Source organism: Pygocentrus nattereri, chromosome 11 (assembly GCF_015220715.1).
Source record: "Pygocentrus nattereri isolate fPygNat1 chromosome 11, fPygNat1.pri, whole genome shotgun sequence".
Lineage (NCBI taxonomy): Eukaryota > Metazoa > Chordata > Actinopteri > Characiformes > Serrasalmidae > Pygocentrus > Pygocentrus nattereri.
This window is the reverse complement of record NC_051221.1, coordinates 30,495,746-30,518,319: the sequence shown is the minus strand read 5'-3', so window position 1 is coordinate 30,518,319 and position 22,574 is coordinate 30,495,746. Positions and strand designations below refer to the sequence as shown.

The 22,574-nt window shown below is 40.3% G+C and overlaps 1 protein-coding gene across 16 annotated transcripts in view; it reads left to right on the top strand.

Annotated features, from left to right (window-relative positions):
- myo9ab (myosin IXAb) overlaps positions 1-22,574 on the top strand; it is a 106,205-nt gene that overhangs the window by 40,019 nt on the left and 43,612 nt on the right. For all 16 annotated transcript variants that reach the window (XM_037542567.1, XM_037542568.1, XM_037542561.1 and 13 more), the window contains 3 exons: positions 18,764-18,858; positions 18,993-19,055; positions 20,302-20,401. In XM_037542567.1, coding sequence (XP_037398464.1) covers positions 18,764-18,858; positions 18,993-19,055; positions 20,302-20,401 — 258 coding nt within the window. The remainder of the gene's footprint in view (positions 1-18,763; positions 18,859-18,992; positions 19,056-20,301; positions 20,402-22,574) is intronic.

Below are 22,574 nucleotides of genomic sequence, written 5' to 3'. Positions count from 1 at the left end.
CAGCTTAGCTGCTGGACCAGTGAAATACCTCTTTCTGTGGGGGGTATTTTAGAGCTGAGTGGAATACTCTATTAGGTGCCTTAAAGGAATTGTACAGGATTTTTGTTTCATTTTATTTCTTTAATCAGAGACTGCTGCCTTTGCCAGATGACTCATTTAAAACTAATGCCCCTTTTATCATCCATTGGTTTGGTGGTTTGATAGTGCTGTGCTTTGTTTATTGGTGTACGCTTGTTTGGCCTGGACAGGTGTCGTATTAGGTCTTTCTTTGTTACTTCAGAATTTATCAGCAGTGATGTGGAGCTTCATGAACAGAAGCATGGCTCGGCAGACCTGGCCTTCTCTCCATGTCTCTATGCTTGAATGTGAGTCGGTATGACTCAGCTGTTTGAAGGTGGATGCAGAGCTCTGTGGTCTGAAATGTGGGCCAGGGCTCTCCAGGCTGTAACCTCAAGCCAAGAGCAAAGGAAGAGAAGAACGTTTTAGAAAGCTCACTATATGAGGAGATTGATTCCAGTGAAGCTTCGACTGGCTTTATGCAGAGAACTAAACCAGGGCTGGGTGAATTCTCACTAAAACACTGTTTGGACTAAGCAGGTTGGTCCCAAGTATATTCAAAATGTTTACTGCAGTAAGAGTTAAAATACAGGAAGAAATAGTCATGGTCTGTTTTTCACTGAATTAACACAGGGAAGAGTGAAAGAATCAGTACTGCATCATTAACCCTTTGGCCCTCTGAAAGGGTGGGTATTCGAATATTGTTTGAATAAAACTTACAAGATGGGATTTGTACTAATATGTGAGCATTTGTACAAAAGGCTAAAGGACTCCCTGCATAGGTTTGAGGCAGCTCCTTAATGCTCTGAATAGCTCAGCATTTCAGGCACCTCCAGTGGCAGAATGAGCTTGAGACAGAGAACCTTCTGGACTAAAGGGGGAGGGGTACCGTTAGTCGTGGCTGTAGATGAAAAGCATGGAGTTTGATCCTTAGTGTTAAGAGATGGATAAATAGAGAGTCCATTTATGTCAAGAGCTGGTTGCTCTGAGGGTTATAAATTATAATAGTTGGTTGTGATGTTTTACACAGACCTGTGCGTGCGTGTGTGTGTGTTGAGTTGATTTGCATGTAAAATGCAGGTATAGAGAGAGAATAGCTGTGTGAGTGGGTTCAGGTCCTTGTGTGAGTCTGTGTGTTTGTGTGTTCACCTCTGCATAAGAGCCTGTCACTACGTGTTAGCATCAGCCCCTCCGGTGCTCTAGTAACCTTTAGGAGGTCTCTGCTGCAGGTAGTAAAATGCAGAGTTCTTGAAAGGAACCTTTAGGAGTGTGTGCCCACACTGCAAATAAATCATTTTACATTACTAACAGCATTTTTTTCTACTTTTGCCACCTCATTTTTTGATTCATGACTTTTAAAGGTGCAATAATTTAAAAAAGGTTTATAAAAATAGGATTTGTAAAAGTTTGTGAAAATTTAAAATAGTATTGCTGATATGGCTCTTAATTGCAATCTTTTGTGGAAACCACTGCCAGTGATCAAATCTGAGCTTTGCACTTTAATACTAGGAATATAGTGGGTGGTGGAAGGGGAGGGGCTTATCGACACTCCCACACTCAAATGACTGGGCTTTTTTCTGAAGTCTTTTTGGGGTTAATTTTGTCAGAGGGCAGTGTGGAAGGCACGGAAAACATTCTGTTTAGGAACTTTCATTTGTCTGAGCCAAACAAATCTCTGATATATATGACTAGAACTCTGAACTTGATGCACTGAACTTGAAAATATATGCATCATTACACCCGCCAGTGATATGTTAACTAATGTGATCAGGGTTTTTCCAGATTTCTCCTGAACACTATGATCTGCTGAAGTCCCTGGCTATCATGCTGGATAATTCACATTCGCCTACATTGTTCTGTTTCTGTATGACATCTGCTCTCTGCATTATACACGCCCACATCTTTCTCTGTGTCTCTCTGTCTCTGTTTCTCTCGACTCTCTCACTCTAAGGTAATGGAGGAAAATAGACATCTGTACATAGTGTTCTAAGAAGGTTAATTGTGTGTTTCTGTGGCAGAAGCCAAGTATCTTAACCTGAACATGATTTTTCTTTCTTTGACTCTTCCTATCACTAATGGCAGGATGAGAAATTCACCTGAGCCCAGGCAACAAACACTGTTAGGTCTTTCATAGCCATTGTCAACTGAAAAAAAAGTATATTTCGTTTTATGCAAAACTGCAGCTGATATCCACTATATTGCCAAAAGTATTTGCTCATCGGCCTTCATGTGCATATGAACTTGAGTGATGTCCCATTATTAATACATAGGGTTTAATATGATGACCCTTTGCAGGTATAACAGCTTCAGCTCTTCTGGGAAGGCTTTCCACAAGGGTTAGGAGTATGTTTATGGGAATATTTGACCATTCCTACAAAAGCGCATTTGTGAGGTCAGACACTGATGTTGGACGAGATGGCCTGGCTCGCAGTCTCTGCTCTAATTCATCCCAAAGCTGTTCTATTGTGTTGAGGTCAGGACTCTGTGCAAGTCAAGTTCTTCCACACCAAACTCGCTCATCCATGTCTTTATGGACCTTGCTTTGTGCACTGGTGCACAGTCATGTTGGAACAGGAAGGGGTGATCTTGTTCCACAGGTTGCATCCTATCACGGTACCACGCTGGAATTCACTGAGCTACTGAGAGTGACCCGTTTTTTTACAAATGTTTGTAGAAGCAGTCTGCATGCCTAGGTACTTGTAGTGATTGGAACACCTGAATTCAATGATTTGGATTTGCTTCTTTTCTCCATAGAGACAGTTCAGATGAGAGGAGAAAGAGAGGGGTTCTGGCGAGACTGTGCATTACAATGTGAAATTAAATATCTGAACTGGCATATTAATTTGGAATCACATTGAAAAATACCTTTTGAGGTTATTTAGAATGTACTATCAGATACCAGGAAAAATACAGTTTTCAACATGTCAGTCAGATTGAGGAATTCGAATAGTTAAAATAGACTTAATTTGTGGTTACACAATGGTCAAAAGACAGTCATTTTAAACTAGTTTACATAGACTGTGGCTAATGTCACAATGTGAACCCCCAGGCACACTGTCATTCTTATATTATTGAGTAATTTAGTCATTGTACATGGTACATGAAGGTTTAATTTCAACGTAAATAATCAAATGGTTTCAGTCTTCAGGGTGTTGATTTTCTGGGATGTATGTGGATCTCTCTGTATTCTTACCCTGATAATATGTGCAAGAGTATACTGAATAGTTTCTCTCTTTTTAAAAAAGCATTGTGTTCTCCTAGGTCCTACAGTCATACAATTTTGTAAAAAAATGACAAAGAAAGACAGTTGCCTTGTGCATTGGCCCAAGAGTATGTCACCTACCCTGAGAAGGTTACTACAGTGTTTCCTTTAGGACTTTTTAGGACAAACTAACTTTTTTGCACACTTGCATTTTCTGTGGATGTAGTGTGGATGTTCTCTGCTAGGTATGATCCACAATTCCACAACAATATTCATCATAAATGATGTTTATAGTTTTATAGTGTATTACAGATGTGTAAAATGCCATTTTATCCCAGTATGACATTTTCTGTCACTCAACACAAGCACTTGGTAACAAAGCAAAACACTGCAAGACCTTGTCTGCGATAATCCATCTCTGTGTTCAAGTCGGGTTCAAATTTATCAGTACCAGGGTCTGACTGGGTTGAATCTCGGTCAGGGACACGGGTCGAGTTTAGGCTTAATTTTCATGCCCGTGCAGCCCTCTGTTTGTCTGGCCTTTACATCTAATTTCCTTTTGAGTAGGATGGTGACTTGGTTGTGAGGGTTAAAAGGAAAGACCCCTGTGTGAAATAAAACCACATGCTGAAGTGATAAGTAGATGTTTCACACGTCAGAAGACAGCAGACATGCACACACAGATTAGAACTGTTATTTGTTTTTTTTCTCCTTGTTGCGAGTTTTGTGTGCACTGTTTTTATTGCCCTTAGCTCTGCTCCACTGGCAGCTCACTCAGACTATCAGGGTCATTTTAGGGCTGAGTTCCTCACAAAATCTGATCTGAACACCCAAGATCTGCCACAACCTCTGTTTGATTGCTCACTACAGGTAAAGTAGATCCTTCATATTAGCACGGTGACGAGATCTGACATGCCTGATCTGGTGGCTTTTTGGTCATGGTCTTGTCTTCAGCTCAGCTTAGTTTACAGCTCACAGTGGAAATTCCAGCACTACCTTTGATAGCTTATAGCCCTTAGCCACCATCCTCCACTGTAATGATGATACATATAGCATGGTAATGTAGCAGAGAGAGGGAGAGAGAGGGAGAGAGAGGGAGAGAGAGGGAGAGAGAGGGAGAGAGAGGGAGAGAGAGGGAGAGGGAGAGGGAGAGGGAGAGAGGGAGAGAGGGGGAGAGAGAGGGAGAGGGAGAGAGAGAGAGAGGGAGAGGGAGAGAGAGGGAGGGAGAGAGAGGGAGGGAGAGAGAGAGAGGGAGAGGGAGGCTAAAGGATAAAAAGAGCTAATGAAGGAGTGAGAAACAGAGTTGTAGGTGGTGGGCTTGCGCTGTCTTTTAATGTAAGCCTGGCTCCTTGTTGTCATTACATTGCAGTTCTCATGAAAGTAGCTTGCTACACATTTTTCCCTTTGGTCTCATTTTCTCTTTCTTTTTTCCTTTCTTTCTTTCAAATGTTTGTATGATAGCACGTTTGCATGTATTTGTACTGAGCTAGTACTACAGGCTGTCTGCCTGTGTGCAAGCATGATTTCTGTCTTACCTTCCTCTTCTTTTCTTTGTATTCCTTTCATTCTGTGGTTCTCTCTTTCTTTCCCCCTCTCTCTTTCATCTCTCTGCACTGTGAGCAGTGCCACAAGGGAACTGGAGAGAAAGAGATCCACTTTCAGCAGCAAAATACAGTAAATTAGATCAGAATTTTAGATGTGCTCATAAATGGCTCTGATTGTGTGTCCTCTTCAGCCTCAAACCCCTTGGTGGCATCAGCAACGGACCACACACAAGCACGCGCATGTTGGCAGCACTTAAAGATGCCATTTGAGGATATAATGGGGCTTAATAACGTGAGAGCCCAAAGCCAAGCTCTCTGCGCAGATGAGCAGTTCAGTCTGCAGACAGCATTTGTGAGTGTGTACCCTTCAGACAGAAAGGTGGCATGTCTCCTGTTTTGTAATCATGTGTCTGTCGGAACAGATACACTTCCATTATAGTGAGCATTGAGTTTTTTTCCACTGGTCTGAAATATTCCTGGGGCCAGTGTCCAGGGAGTTGTGGGGATGTGGTTTTCTAATATATATACAGGCATCCAAACTCATCTCAGTATTCTTAGTCGGGTATTAAGTAAGGCATGAATGGTTTTGAGGAGGGAAAATAATATATTATATTGTAAATTGTAATGCAAGTTTTTTTTTTTTTTTACAGAGTATGCAGCACTGAAACAAAGAAATGTTGAAACACAAGCAGTGGATAGCTGCATCAATGTGTGCCCTTGTTCATTCATAACAATATAAAATATTTTGGAAAGGGTTCAGATGGGTCAAAATATACCAAGTGTAGCCCATCTGTGGAAATTGCTGCCATTTCAGTCAACTCCAGCTCCACTAGACGCATCATACACCAATCAAAATGTGAGCAACATGCTGCGTTTTTAGGCTTTAAGTCTGTTTTTGTTTTTTTGTACATGAGTGCAAGATATTATTTAAGATATTATAATCTTGTTAAACTGGTAACAAGATCATAATATTTAAAACAATTCAAGTAGTTCAACTGTTTTAATTACAAAATGAAAAGGAGAAAATAGCTGATATTGCTGAAATTTTGAGTCAGAGACAGTGTGGGTTCTGGACGCTCACGCTTTGCTTTTGTCATGTTTGCATGATATTGTTAAGTTGCATTTAGTGTGAATTCAGCTTCAAGTCCCGTACTTTTTGTAAAGCTTTTAGAGATACCTCACTGTCGGGCTAGTTTTATCACTTCCTCTAGTAAATGTGAATCAGAAACTTCATTCCCAGTGGGGTAGGCAAAGAGATTTCTTTGGTTGAAATGAGCTTTTTGGAATTCCCTGGTTTGAATCTTTGAAAGCTTTGCTTTTTTTACTTTCTTTTGTTTGTTGTGTAATGTTATTCCCCATGAAACATTTCCTGGTTTATAGAAACTTTTGTAGGTATTTAATAGTTGTCATCAAGTCGATCCAGTGTTTATGGCTGTATATTGTACTCCATAAGGATCTGTGGTATATTGTGCGTGCATGTGCGCGTGTGTGTGTGAAACTTTATGTGGTTCTTAACTCACTGATCTCAAACTTTAGGTCTGGAACTGATCAGGCTTGTGGGTTTTACTGGGCTGTTGTCTCAAAGAGGAATGAGTCACTTTGGCCATAAGTGTTTAGGTCCACTTCTCCATTGGCTGGCCAGTAAATGACAAATATGCTCCAAAACAAATATGGTTTATTTATGGAAGGAAAGTTTGAGGAGAGATTTCTTTATTTCAGCTCTCTCAATTTAGAGAGTTTCTTTAATTTTATTGCATTACATCACTCATAATGTTAGGATTTTAATGAAATCAGTTCAACAAACTGCTTTCCATGAGTGTCTCTATGTCTAGTCCAGAATGGAACATGGACACCCAGGCCTCACATGACATCTGGCACAGAGAGATATGCCAGTGACTAGTTTAAATTCCAAACAGTGTTTTCTTTTGATGTGCCAGAGCTGTAACAGTTTTAATGCAGTATAGAACAATTAGAAAAACAAATGTTAAAAGCATAGGGTAAAATAAGATCACTGTATTAACTGACTACTGGTATAACCATACTGGTTTATCTGTAATACATCAAAAAGCTCTGACTTATATATTTGAGGTGGACAGAGATGTTCACATGTGTACCTATACAGTTGTTGGAGTCTTTAAAAAAAAAAAAAAAAGTATGTTAGATATGAATGTATATGTGCAACAGTGTAAAAACAAGTTATGCCCACATGCTCACCGAACCATCATAAGCCTTTTGTCCTGGTGTGGTGGTGTGATATTGCCTGGCATTGGTATTGCAGCTCTTGCTGTTGTAATTAGATGCTGATTTGTTCTCTTGCTGGTGTGAATCAGCTTCACATGCTGCCAGCAAACTCTACACATGCACACATACACTCACATGCCCTAGTTCACACATGTCCGTACTCTCCTCTTCTTCAGCTTTCAGTGCCTCACTTGCATATCACCTAGAAATCTGTCAGCAGTTCATAAATTCTTCAGTTCATCAAATCATTTCTACTCTCACAGCTCATTGCCTGAGTGTGAGTGTGTGTATGTGTATGTGGTGCAAAGGACTCAGCTTTGGGTTTTTTTTTCCCCTCACAGTAGAATTGTGGACTAATGCAGATGTCCAATACTTTTCTTTAACATATCTACCAAAGCCAGTACATAAACATTTCTGAAATGTACAACCTGCAGCTAGCGCCACCTGGATTAAAGACAAATATCTATTTATTTGTACAGGGTGAAAATGCTGTAAAATTAATAAAACACAGACATTTTAAACATTATTCTCTTCCAGAATACAATAAATACACCAAATACCAACATAAAGCTAAAGCTTGGCATTTGGCATGGTGACCTTAGGTTCATGTGCTGCTGCTCCAAAGTGTCCCATTCTGTTAGCAATGCTTTTCTATGGAGATTCTATAAGCTATGTGTAAGCAGTTGAACACCTGTGTCAGCACCTTAAAGTAACTGGATTCATTAATTAGAATGAGTGTCTGGATACTGTTGGACCGATTCATGGAGTATGTGTGTGCATGTTGTTTAACTGTTCTCTTCACAGTATGAGTACATGCGTGTGTCATTGTGCGTGTGAATGCACGTCTGTTCGCCTTTGTGTGTGTGTTGGCCTGGTGCCACAGCAAGCTCAGCACTTCTGGAGAAACGTGCCCTTCTCACATCTTAGCCATTACCCATGTAACTCTGTGTGCTAATGCTAACTCACCAACTAATGCTCACAGACTTCAACCACACATTCAACTCCCTCAGGCCCCAGAGCCGCAGTGGCTGTCAAAGCTGCTTTAGTAATTGGCTTTTCATCAGGTGAAGTTAAACACAGGACCGGACGTCATGTAGGCTATAGCTTTTCGTCTACTCTGGTGTGAGTGGGTATGTGGCTCTGTGCGTTTCTCGCTGACTTCGGCTCCTGTCGACAGGCGATTGGGAGATGTTGAAAAGCCGTCAAAATCCGAAAACTTTACTGTGAAGCCTTCCCGTGTCCAATGTGAACCAGATGTGCGTCTGTGTGGGTGAGCAGCGCTACTGGTAAAACACAGTTTATTAGAACTAAGAGAGAAGAGACGTCAGCATTATTGCCCCTGGAACAACTGTTAATTATTCATACTGCATGCGTACTGTGAGCAAAAATAGATAGATAAGAAAATTTGCTCTGGCCACTCAAGCCACCAAAATTCCAGAAACATGTTTGTGGTATATATTATATTTACCATTACCAAACTTTTTTTCATTATACCAGTTAAATCAGGGAATGATGTGAAAGGATCCTCTTTTTTCATAATGTAGTTTACCACATTAATGACCCTGAACAGGGAACTTGCTGAGTGCTCTCTGATGGACGAACTATGCAATGACAGTACTCATAACATGGTTGAAGGATCTGTTTCCGTCTCTAGGTTTCTTTTATAATTGTCATTTATCAGCCGTTATAAACACAGATACTGATTTATGTGCAGTTAGCTCATATTAGTTGAAAATATTAACACAATTATTTATTGGTCGGGCTCTAGTTTCGAAGCCTGTTGAGCTGTTGAGCCATTATTCATATGCAGTGCAGTCTAGTCAGCAAAACAATCTTTATTGTTGTTTTCCTGGCTTTGCCTGTCTCTCATCAACAGAGCTACTGGTGCCTTTTAAAACCTTATCTCAAGCTTCCTGTTGTGTCTAGCCACATCAGTTGTTTCAGTACTTTTTACATTGTAGTCTAACTATGTTTAGCATTTCAGTGGCATTTACCTGTTCTCTGTTTTCTAGTGATCCCACCTATGTACCATTTTAACTGTAATGGTGTCTGCATGAGCTATTAGCACACTACTGGAGGTTCTTAGCTGTGGGACAAGTATTTCCTCTTTTTAAGCCACTTATAGAGGACACGGAAAGTGTACAGTCATGCACAAATGTGATTTAAGCCTCTACTTCCTCCCAAAACCATGCCAGTCATAAAGTGTGGCAGTACAGCATGGGCTGGGCAAAAATGACACAGCTTTAAACAGTGTGTTTATTCACTGTGCATATTGGAGGTACATTAAAGGTTGGAAGTTCTGCAAATGCTCTATGCAAAGGATGTGCTTTTGACTGCAACAACACTGCTGGTGGAAAGATGGTGATACAGATGCTTTCAGCAGGTTCTTAGGTCTGGTCAAAGTTAGGCTGTTAGCCTGTGATTTCCTGAATATTCCTGTGATTTCCCTTCATTCTAGCCTCAGGAAGGCAGCTGGGAGCACTGTGTAAGCCTGGTGATTTAACTAATGTGATATTAATGAATGGCCAGGGAATGCTGGAGGAGAAAAGGCAGCAAATGATTTGTTAAGGTGTTGCTGAGTTTCCTAGCAATTTTACGACATACAATTGTGTCAGTTCTGCTTTACTCTTGAAAAAACTCTAGAAAAGTTGTCTCTCCTCTGTTTTTTTCTCTTTTTGGTAAACGGTGATCAGATTAGAGTACATTAAATGCATCGGCTATGCATGTGTGTTCTGAGAGCAGTCCATAATTTGGGGGTTGTCTTCAATGGTATATCTATGATACCTTTAGTTAGGGCACAGAATAATACTATTCTGTTGTCACTACTGTTTTCTATTTAGAATTGTTAAGTTAGGAAAGCTACAAAGATGCCCTTTTGCCTTGGGAAAGTAAATATGGTGTACCTTTTAAAATTCATTTAAAGTGCACAGTTGGACTTTAAGTGGCTTGTTGTACATTTGAGTATACTTTTACATTGTTTGTAGCTTGGGGGACTAAAATTATTATGATGGTACACTTTTTTTCTGATAGTGCACATAAATAAACAGAAATAGTATGAAGTATTAGAGATATTTTAGAGGTAGCAGCACCAAAAACAAACAGCAGTAAAAAGAGAGGCCCAACATACATTCTTAGGAAAAGAAGTGCTACATGGAACCTTTTTGTAAAGTTTTTCATCAAGGAGAGAAAAAAATTTAACCATGCAAAGAACCATTCAAATGGGCGTTTGTCTTATCACAGTTCTTCATAAAACTAACCTTCACTAAAGGACCCTTGCAGAACCACTGTTTTAAAGTTGTACATGTGATATAAAGTTTCTGTTTTCAGTGTCAGGAATATACAGGTACCATATGTGAGCCTTTTAGTAGATAGACTGTTCAGTCTCTTTACTTCTTTTACAATTTTTTTTCCTTAAGTATACTCTAACTTCCCTCTTGAAAGTGTATGTGGAGTGTTTGTTTGCTGTGTCCGTTTTTCTCCACTAGCCTTTTAGTTGAAAATATAATAGTGACTACTGCACTTGCAATCGTCCAGTGAGTTCAGGCTGCATAGTATATTGTTCATTAATTGTTTTCTTGATTCTAATATCACAGTTGGCTTTAATGTGCTTTTCAGTGTCTTAACAGTGCATACTGTGACGATCCTGATCTGAGATCAGATTTGCCATGCGTATAATCACTGTCATTAGGAGCTGGGAAAAAGCTGATCCCAGATCAGCTCTCTAAAACGTTTGATCCTCGTGAGCCCTGAGCTTCTGAGTGCTGCACTGCACTGGCCAGCATTGTATTCTGTGTCCTGCTGCTTAGCCCCTTCTTTTTTTTATTATGTAACTCCACAAACCATGCTTGGCAAGTGCCTCCTGTGCTACCACAACCAGGCAACTCAACTTCAGTTTATCCCCTAGTGTGTCCCGTTTAAGGAAAGAGAGAAAGAAGAGAAGAAAAAACTGCACTCATCTGTGGCCTTTGAAGTGAGCTACTGAAGCAAGCGTATGTGTCCTAAGCGCACTCTGTCTCTCTTTCTCTTCTCTGCTTGATCTGGTTACTGTGTAGACAGGAAACACTAGAACTATTGTTGGCCTGAGGAATGCAGCAAGAAAGGCAGCTTGAAGAGTGTTCTGAGACATTTTGCTCCTTATAGTTTTGGCCCCAATCACAAGCCAATGAGCTCCCTCATTCTCTGTGGTCAGTGGAAGCTATTAGTTGCAATGCTGGTAAAAATTAATCTTGAAGTATTATAGACAGTGGTGTAATCTGGGATTTGTTGCTAAGAGCAGCTCCAAAGAACGTGAGAGAAAAAGAGGCCTCAGTATTGCATCAGTTCCTTCCTCATGACCCTCCCTCAGAGTAAACACGGCTTTATGTAAGACAGGAGGCTAAGACTGAGCCGTCCGGTTCAATTCTGAGGAACGCTACTACTTCAGTTATAAACAAACATTTTTGGAGTGATGGGGTACTTATGGATGACCCCCCCCAACCCCCCCCCCCCCAAGAAGTAACTGGTGTTCTGTTAGAGTCACAGAAAAATAACTTGCAGAATGACATTTAAGCTGCTTATCACTCTTTGTGGTTTTTTCTCAACTTTGAGCTTTTGTTGAGCAATAAACTGTAGCAAAAGAAAGAAAAGCTGCAAGTGCAAACAACGTGTTTATTATGCTAGTTAGGCCTGCAACAGCTAATTGATCTTATTGATATTGTTGATAAGATTTGTTGCTACTTATTTTTATTATTATCGATTAGTTGCCATGATGACTTTTGTGATGTCCATTTACATCACTTGACTGAAAGAAGTAAAATACAGATACACTACAGTGTACGGTGATGCACGACTCACTAAGTCAAAAATATGAGAGCACCTCATTTTTACATCCCGTATAAAAGACGCAATTTAGTGTATTATATGTGGGGCAGTCATGGGCTGGAGCTTAGGGAACCAACCTCGTGAATAGAAGGTCGCCGGTTCGATCCCCAGAGCCGACAGCACATGACTGAGGTGTCCTTGAGCAAGACACCTAACCCCCAACTGCTCCCCAGGCGCTGTGGATTGGGCTACCCACCTCTCTGGGTAAGTGTGCTCACTGCCCCCTAGTGTGTGCTCACTAGAGTGTATGTGGTGTTTCACTTCACGGATGGGTTAAATGCGGAGGTGAAATTTCCCCGTAGTGGGACTAATAAGGGTCACTTAATCTTTATCTTAATAAGACTGAGCTCATCATGGCGACAGCAAGGCTGTCCTGTGAGGATCCAGAGAAAACTAATTCATGGCAGCAAATGACAAGCTCAGCATCGTGAGTAAATGGTAAACCACAGTAAAACTATAGTTTAAAATGGCCTGTTAGGTTTTTGCGCTTTGTGTTTTATTTTAGCATACTATACACTGCTTGTCTAGACAACTGCACTATACCTAAATTATACGTGTCTGTTATCAGTATGTTTGTACATGCAGATTCGTTTGGCCACATGGATATGGATTATTTCTTTTTTTTTTTTCTCCAAGATTTGGTCTCTCACCCTAAATGTCACTAAAAAGAGTTCATGACTGAAGGAAGGTTGGGCTGGGGTTTTGGGTGGTTTCTGCTCTGCACTAGAGGACTGGCACGACAGAATAGAGAAACAGGGAGATGTGGTGGTGATGAGTGTCAAACAGAAGGTAGAGCTGGGAAATTTATAGAATGCTTGACAGAAAGTGGAGGGGCTTCAGGCATGAACCTTCTCCAAAACTTTAGTTTTCCTTAACTCTTTTTTTTAAGAGGTATTCAGTACAACCCTTTGTAAGGATACTGAAATTAAGTGTCTGTGTTTTTTGCTATTAGAGACTGTACAAACAGCTAATAAATGAGAGACTAATAAATGCTGTTGTTCTAGCCATGATCAAAGACACACACACAAGTATTTGCATGTACATGCAAATACTTCATGGCAAAGATGAAAGTAAGTGCTACAGGTGAGAGAGCTCCTTATAGAAGCACTTCTTGAATGTGTGTGTGTGTGTGTGTGTGTATTTTGAGAGTGAGTGCTGTAAGTTGCTTTTTAATTCTGGCCATGTCATATCCTAAAAGTGTGGCTTGGGCCACCAGCCAAGCTAAGCTGTAGAAGAACAAAGCTGTGCTCCACACACCTGCTGCCTGCTGCTACCTGCCCTACACATGCACCTGTTCTTGCACGACATGACACCAAACCACATTTTACTCACTCGACACTTACTCTGACACACTGTTTGCCTGTAATAATATCCATAGTGGCATTTAGGGATTGAAGCTTTATGTGAAGTTTAAAGGGTAATGACCACCATGGTTACCCCAGGTAATTGGAGAAAGCCTCTTAAATCAAACACGCTACTTGTTGTGATTTTATCTTATGTTTTTGAAGACACTAGGAAGTCTGAGTCTGCGTATTTAGTAATGGTGAATCAAAGAGGCTGCCTGGTTTTGTTTTCTTTGCTGGAAATGCAGCTAGAAGAATTCTGTGCTTTGAGATAAAAATATGATTACTCCAGAGGAGTTATGGCACGTGCATGCCATAACACATCAATGTGTGTGCTACCATATTTCTGTCAATGTATAAAAGACGCAAGAGACTTCCTCCTTTGTTGGACATTCTATTTTTTTCCTTCTTCTGAGTGAGTACACAAGCATTACACTGCATTACACATGTTTTAAGGTCCTGATTATAAGACGACTGGGTGTATCTTACACTGTCCAGCTGGTTTCTTCAGATTTTTGGGTGATTGAAATAATGGTGATCACATAAATACTCATCTTTTAAGTTGTTGCTAAACTGAACAGAGCTCAAAAAATACATTTGTTTATGTGCTGTATTTTCTTATTTGGTCTTTTCAGTTTTCATTGGCTGTTGGGAGAATGCATTCAAATTGAGGCGTTGACCAGTGTGCATTGCTAGATGATGCTCAGAGTCTTAGATCTTAGATATACTCCAACTAGTCTTAATGTAAGTATGTACCTCTTGCACGCTAGGAGTCTCTCCCCCAACTGTCGACTCAGACTACCTCAGAATCTGCAGATTAGAGTCAACATGTCATGTAATCCCAGCTTTAGCACTTATTTTTGAGTTGTTTAATCAGAGTAATGTTGAAATACAATTGATGTGTGACACGTTCATATTCTCGTGTCTGCTTGCTCAAAAAGGTACTTTTTCATATTTTCTGCATCTCTATTTTCATTTCAATATTACTTTGCTCAGTGCACTGTACAGTGGTGTGAAAAAGTGTTTGCCCCCTTCCTCATTTCCAAAAAAAATCCAAACCATCATGGCCCTGTGTGAAAAAGTGATTGCCCCCTAAACCTAATAATTGGTTGGGCCACCCTTAGCAGCAACAACTGCAACCAAGCGTTTGCGATAACTTGCAATGAGGCTTTTACAGCGTTCTGGAGGAATTTTGGCCCACTCATCTTTGCAGAATTGTTCTAATTCGAGCATGAACGGCCTTTTTAAGGTCATACCACAACATCTCAATAGGATTCAGGTCAGGACTTTGGCTAGGCCACTCCAAGGTCTTCATTTTGTTTTTCTTCAGCCATTCAGTGGTGGACTTGCTGGTGTGTTTAGGATCATTGTCCTGCTGCAGAACCCAAGTTCGTTTCAGCTTGAGTTCACGAACAGATGGTCGGACATTCTCCTTCAGGATCTTTTGGTAGACAGCAGAATTCATAGTTCCATTTATCACAGCAAGTCTTCCAGGTCCTGACGCAGCAAAACAGCCCCAGACCATCACACTACCACCACCATATTTTACTGTTGGTATAATGTTCTTTTTCTGAAATGCAGTGTTCCTTTTACGCCAGATGTAATGGGACACACACCTTCCAAAGAGTTCCACTTTTGTCTCATCGGTCCACAGAATGTTTTCCCAAAAGTGTTGGGGATCATCAAGATGTGTTTTGGAAAAATTGAGACGAGCTTTAATGTTCTTTTTGCTAAGCAGTGGTTTTCTTCTTGGAACTCTGCCATGCAGGCCATTTTTGCCCAGTCTTTTTCTGAAGGTGAAGGCATGAACACTGACCTTAACTGAGGCAAGTGAGGCCTGCAGTTCTTTGGACGTTGTTGTGGGGTCTTTTGTGACCTCTTGGATGAGTCGTCGCTGCGCTCTTGGGGTAATTTTGGGCGGCCAGCCACTCCTGGGAAGGTTCACCACTGTTCCATGTCTTCGCCATTTGTGGAAAATGGCTCTCACTGTGGTTCGCTGGATTCCCAAAGCTTTGGAAATGGCTTTATAACCCTTTCCAGACTGATAGATCTCAATTACTTTCTTTCTCAATTGTTCCTGAATTTCTTTGGATCTCGGCATCATGTGTAGCTTTTAAGGATCTTTTGGTGGACTTTACTGTGTCAGGCAGCTCCTATTTAAGTGATGTCTTGATTGAGAACAGGTGTGGCAATAATCAGGCCTGGGTGTGGCTAGAGAAATTGAACTCAGGTGTTAAAAACCACAGTTATAGTATGTTTTAACGAGGGGGGCAATCGCTTTTTCACACAGGGCCATGATGGTTTGGATTTTTTTTCTCCTTTAATAATAAACACCTTTATTTACAAATTGCATTTTGTGTTTACTTGTGTTGTCCTTGACTATTGTTTAAAATGGTTTGATGTTCCGAAACACTTAAGTGTGACAAACATGCAAAAACACAGGAAATGAGGAAGGGGGCAGACACTTTTTCACACCACTGTAGATTTCCACTGCTTTGGATTAGCATGTGAGAGAGAGAGACAGAGAGCTAACTCTGGCACTCTCTCCCTCCAAACGTCCTTGAGCTCCTCACACTCCACCACTGTCTCCTGCCCGCTGGGAGAGAATGACTCGGCCTACATGGTCTGCTCTGCATATTTCTGCTCCTTTGAATAACTTATGGCCCAGCACTGGAATTAGTCTCAGCCCATCACTCCTGGACTGCTGGGGTCAATGAGTGACTCACTCTCTGTTTCTCTCTGACCTATTTTGTGCTGTGCTTGTGGTGCGATCCTTCATTCTTATGAGTTCCAGTAAAATTGCTTTGTCCTTTCATGCTGATCTGATACCAGTTTTGAGCTTTTCTGTTAGTTGTGAGGCACAATAAGAAAAGGGGTCAAGAGAAAAAGACATTTTCTTTTAGCAGCAAAAAGCTGACATTGGTTTACTGAGAATTTACCTTGTGTCCAGAGGAACATTCTAACATTCATCACGCAGATAGAGCTTTGGGCAAGATTGAAAGATGCACAGAAAGGCTAGGAAAATTGAGAGCCTTACAGAGGCCTGAGCTCTCATCCAGAAAGCTGTGACATGTTAATTAACCAGTCTGTGTCCATCCTCTCTTCTATGCTGAGCTGTCACTAAACCCTGGTTGAGCCAGCATTAGACCAGCACTCGCTTTGTCTGACCATGAGGGTGTGAAATTGTGCTTTTCTACATTAGCGTACATGCTAACAGCGAGTGACAGCGTGTAAAAGGCCCGCTGGCCTGTGGATCAGCTGGCCAGTCTGAGCAGACTACAGGCAAACTTTATCTCATGCTAACAGGCAGAACAGACAACTACTATGTCTACTGTAGAGCTATGGATAGCCTTTTTAATTTAGCTGTAACATCAGAATTGGTGAGATTTTGTGGAAACTTCACTGTATCTTTAACTCTGTTATGTACCACAGGGAATGAAATAATGGCATTTTCCACCAGTACAGTATGGTAATTGATCCAAACCCAGAACTATCCACACCCTGGTCAAGTAACTGTGTCAGTTTGCTATCACACAGCAAAGCCGTAAAAGTGGGCAGGGTTCTGTTGAGGTTGTTTGATGGTTTGACTGTTTGAGGTTATTTACATGTCACTTAGTAAACACAAAATAGTAAACACACAAAAAAACAGGAACCCTGGATTTGATTTTACATCATTTATTCTAGAGAAACACTATATCTGTTTGGTTGCCAGGAGTTGGAAATGACTTGACAGCACGCAATGCGTGATCATAGGTTTGTGCACAGATTGTGTGCACATTACTACACACTACTATGTAGGTGTCACTGCTGTGATGAGAATGGTCACCCACCCAAATAACATCAGGTCAGTCAAGGTCCTTTTCTTTTTATGTAGTAGTCAAATAGTGCAGCAACTGATCGTCTACAGTCAGTAATTGTAAACTTACAATGTGCGCCCATGTAATGCATGTGCCTGATAAAATGACCAGTTAGTGTAGGTTCAAGATATCTGTGTAATAAACAGCAGCTCAGTGTGTACGGGAAAATTAGTTAGGTCTTTGGGGCACCATCCTGTTAAATGTACACTGTAGCTTTTGTTCATTGGTGAAATGTGTAGTCGTCACAACCATTTTGCTTAGTTTGTATATATTCTCCATATTTTTGTGGTTTTCTCTGCTTCTGACTGACTGTCTGGTCTTTTTCGTCCCAGGTGGGCAATTCAGCATACCAGAAGCTATTAAAGCACAGTATAGTACAATGCTGTGCAGTGGGGTGGTGGCCCTGATGGGTCCCAGTAGGCTCCAGGCCCCTGGAATGTCCTGTAGAATTCACAGTCCTGTTCAGGTCCATTGCATCACACTCATATGTTCCCTGCTATTAATCAAGTCTCTTTCTAACTGGGGGAGTTCTGTGCTGTGTTTACAAGAGATTTACCTCTAACACATGTTCTCACCCCCATCTTTCACTCCTAACCTGCTTGTGGTACTATATACAATATACACAATGGCAGTCAGGATAGTCTTCTACTGAAGAGTATGATGGGGAGGAGAAAGGGTTACAGGTGGTTTGTTACTAAGGTAACAAACAGATTAAGATGTTAAAGTCAAAGGAACTACATAGTTTCCTTTATAATATTGCTTTTGATATCTGCATAAGCCATATTTTTCTATCTCCAGAGGAAGACAAATTGTGGTCAGGCGTGTATGTTTCTACATGAGTTGCAGAATAAGCAGAGAAGTGGTGCTATAAGTGTTATAGCAGGCCTCTGCTCCACAAGGGCCCCATGGTTCCACACCATAAAGTGTTAATTGAAATGGGCTCGCTGAAGCTGAGTGAAGAGGCTCACTTTTAATATAGGAAAAGAATAACCAAGAGAAGTGCGTTCGAGATTTTTCTTTCCAAATGTTTCTGACCAGAGTAGGTGAAGACTGGGCATACAGAGCACTGAGATCATTTGAGTAGCTAATGTCTTTCTTGACTGAGTGGGCACATTTGCTGGCTTTGTTACCTATAATATGTGTTAATTCTGCCATTATTATTCAGTAAATGCCAATAGGTTTAAGTAACATTGTGCAACATAAAAGACAGAGTTGGCTGATTTTAGATTGATAGCAAAGTTTCTGGTTCTGGCAAAGCAAATTATATCTTTAATCTCTAACTTCTTTATGGTGAGGGCATTGTTAATTTCTAAAAATCTTCTGAGCTGAGCTGAAACACACACATACATTTTGTGTACCTGTGTATGTGGATATGTACAAATGTCATCTGGTAATGTGGTTATGGGGCATAACTTTCCTACTGTGATGGCCCACCTGGAAGTCCTAAACATTTTGCAAAGAAGTTGTTATAATTTAATTCTGTTTTTCTTGTAGTTATTTTAACTTAATAGTTATTTTCATATTAGTAAGAACTGTATGCAGAGTACACATTCCTGTCTGAATGGACCTCAGCAGTTATACCAGTCATGTCCACCAACATTCTTCTTGGTGTTTTGTTTCCATATCTTTTCTAAATGCCTGTTCCCTTTTCGTCCTCAGGCATTTGGGAACGCCAAAACAGCCCACAACAACAACTCCAGCCGCTTCGGCAAGTTCATCCAAGTCAACTATCAAGAGAGTGGCGCAGTGAGAGGGTAAGACAGCTCACAGCTGTTGTCCTCATCTATTGCCATTCTGTCTCTTTTTAGCTTCCTACATGCACCTCTCTTTATGAATGTGTAAATTATTGTTTCATAATGGTAAATGTTTCATAATTGTTGTGTTTCAGGGCATATGTTGAGAAGTATCTGCTAGAGAAGTCTAGACTGGTCTATCAAGAGCACAATGAGAGGTAAGATGAAGTAACATTCTTGAGATGTATGTACTTTTTGCTCTCAGTTTTTATAAACATTTGTATCAATCATCTCTTGTCTACCTTTGATAATAACTATACTGTCTTCAGTCAACAGTGATAGTGTGAGAATCCTCAGTCTCATATTTATGCTCCATGAGACTGGGAGAAATTATCACCCAACACAGCCAAATCCACATCAATGCATAGATTTGTCTTGATACTCCTAATGAAGATGTGGCATCTGTTAAAACATCTGTGTGATTTCTTGCTAACATACAAATCTTGTTTATGCCAGTTTGTTTGTTTGTTTGATGTTTACTATGCCTAAACCACACATGTTCTGGATTTTGAAGATGGGAATATGGTGACACATATTTAGATGCTGGAACATACAGAATGACTTTTATATGTAACTGTTAACTGAACACATGCTTGTTTATGCATGTCGCTGAATTATATGTTCTTGCATGCACTGTATTTCATGTGTGTCCCAGAACATTCTTTCTGCGTGACTTCACAATATAATATAATAACGTAGTAACAGTTAATCATTCCCGCATGTCAGCTATTCTGAAACAGTAGTCACCAACCCTCTTACTGGAGATGCTCTTTCATGCAGTGTTCAGTTCCAACCTGCATCTAACCTTTTCATATAATACTGATGCATCTGATCAGCCAATCAATTACTACTGAAGAAATTAAGTGGCTGGAGCAAGTGTCTCAGATTGTGGTTTGAACTAGACTCTAAACTAGCAGAAAGGTAGATTTCCAGGACCTGGGTTGGTGACCACTGCTCTAAAGAGTGCACAATATGTGTGCTTGATATTAGAGATGCATACTTATTGTCTGTCACATTTGAGCATGCAGTATGCAGACGTATGAATACTAGCTTGAATATGAAAGGATGAAATTTCGTCTGTGCTCTGTCAGTGAATAAAATCTATGAATGTATTCCAATACAATCTGAATTGCTTTTCCTGAGTGTTCTTTATGATTATGTCTTTCTTTCTTTCTTTCTTTCTTTCTTTCTTTCTTTCTTTCTTTCTTTCTTTTTCTTTCTCTCTTTCTCTCTTTCTTTCTTTCTTTCTTTCTTTCTTTTTTTCTCTCTGTCTTTCTCTCTCTCTCTCTCTCTCTCTCTCTCTCTCTCTCTCTCTCTCTCTCTCTCTCTCTCTCTCTCTCTCTCTCTCTCTCTCTTTCTTTTTTCTTTCTTTCTTTCTTTCTTTCTTTCTCTCTCTTTCAACAGAAACTACCATGTGTTTTATTACCTTTTGGCGGGAGCAAGCGAGGAAGAGAGAAAAGCCTTCCACCTGCTCCAACCAGAGGAATACCATTACCTCAATCAGGTGAGCCTGTCCTTCTCTCTCTTCCTCACACTTCAAAAAAGAACAGAACTGAGTCTGACTGAATGCGGAACCCACTATTTTATGCATCATGTTTTCTTTTTCTGTTGAAATGTAATATTAGTGTCCCCCTTACATTAATTTACTGTTACCAGGAACTGCATACGCTCACAGACACAGACACATGCACACGCCTGCATGTGCACCATGCGTGCACTGCTCTAATGCAAAACCCGGAGTGGATTATATGCCTTTGTTCTTTCATCCACTCCTTTCTTGGCTCTTTCCTAAAGAAGATGAGAGAAAAACACAGCCCATTTCTTTCCCTCAGATGTTTGTCCCTGTAGCACACACCCCATAATCCCTCTCACACAAAGAACTGGATGACGCTCCCTGTTGCTGGGTGCTGCTGTTGCCATGGCGATAGTCATCGTCGGCAGCAGGGGTAGAACCAGCATCAGTTGGGGTAGGCAGTTGGTCGCGCACTGCCTCTTTAAATGGCCGTCCAGTATTTACGGGCATCTACGTACTTATGAAGCCCCACCACCCCCACCCCCAAAAACCAAGCTGTTAAGCCAGTGCTCTTTCCCCCTTCCACTATCTTCACTGAAGATAGCATTGATATGGCAGCCTGTCATGTTCTCTCTGCCAGCCTAAGCAGACAACACTGTGTCCAATCTGAATATGGCCGCTGGCTCTTCGCTGATGTGAGTGTAGTTAAGTCTTCTATAGCTCTTGACTGATTCTGTAGGTGAGAAGCACCAACCTGTATCTCAGTGGTTTTCTTAGTCTACTGCGCTGCAATAGCAGCATATTTGTTAATATTGTATCATAGTAGGCTAGTAATGAGATTGACTTGAGCAGAAAACAACAGTTTAACAGGTTTAAAAAATGCACAAAGATTAAAAATGCTTCATTTCAGGTCATTTGTCCCCTCTAAAACATAAGTATGAGGTCAAAGATGCCTCTAAAATAGCTTCTAAAAGTAATAAATCAGTGTGAATGAGTGTAATTACCACCGCCAACAGTTTGTCACTTGACTCACTGATGTTAACCAGACAGTGTGAATTCTCACTCATAGATAAAATCAGACAATGTTATATGACAATCTGGTGGACACAGTGATGTCTTAATCAGTGTCTTAATCGGTGTCTAAATAAAGAGCATTAACCAGTTATTTTATTTATTTTGTTTATTTTTATAACCAGTATATTTTCCAGTACAATAGGAATTTGCCTCATTTGTACATTTTATGCTGTTGAGGTAACTTTACAATTTCTGGTTAATTTAAAGTATTATTTTGAATATTTTGCAAAGTGCTGCTATTTGTTAATAAATTCCCTGAGTTAATTTGGGTAAAAACTGCTTTTAAGGGCATTCCTTAAAGAAGTTACATTTAGACATGCAGCCATATGGGAATGATGGCAATATCTGTTATTTTGCATGTACATGCCTACCAATATCGATAATGAAGTAAAGTGGTGAGCAGTGTGGCCTACTTTATCATTATCATAATAACTTGCATCACAGTATGGTTTTCTGAGCATATTTTAGTATATCTAGTATATTTTCTTTACTTAAAGAACACTGACCAATTAACTGCTTCATTTAACCATAAATTTAACCTTTAAATTAATCATAACTGTTTCATTACAAAGAGAGCATAATTAGTCCTTCTTAATTGAATGTAGTACAGGGCTGACTTAGTCATTGTATTCATAGTTTTTAAATATTTTAAATATGGCATTACTTCATTTTTGTTTGTTTTGGCCATATCACTGACCTCTACATAAATATTTAGAAAACGTATGAATGACCTAAGTCTACCTGGTTTAGCATTACAGATAAATATAACATTTATTTCTAGAGGGCTATAAATACAGTGAATAAAAAGCAGACATTTTACCACAGTAACCTAGCGTCACCTAAACACTCTGTTCCTTGTGCATCCCTAGTAAAATTCCCTACCTTGATCTCCAGCCATGTACTCAAAAATATGCCAGTAAATAGTCTAAACATGTTTATGGTTCCAGTGTGGGCATTTATCAGTGAGCGTGTATGTTTGTTTGTCTTTTCTCCATCATCACATCTCATGTCTAACCACATGTATTTTATCGCCCATCTGTTGGAGAGTGCATGTTTGTGTATGTGTGTGTGTGTGTGTGTGTGTGTGTGT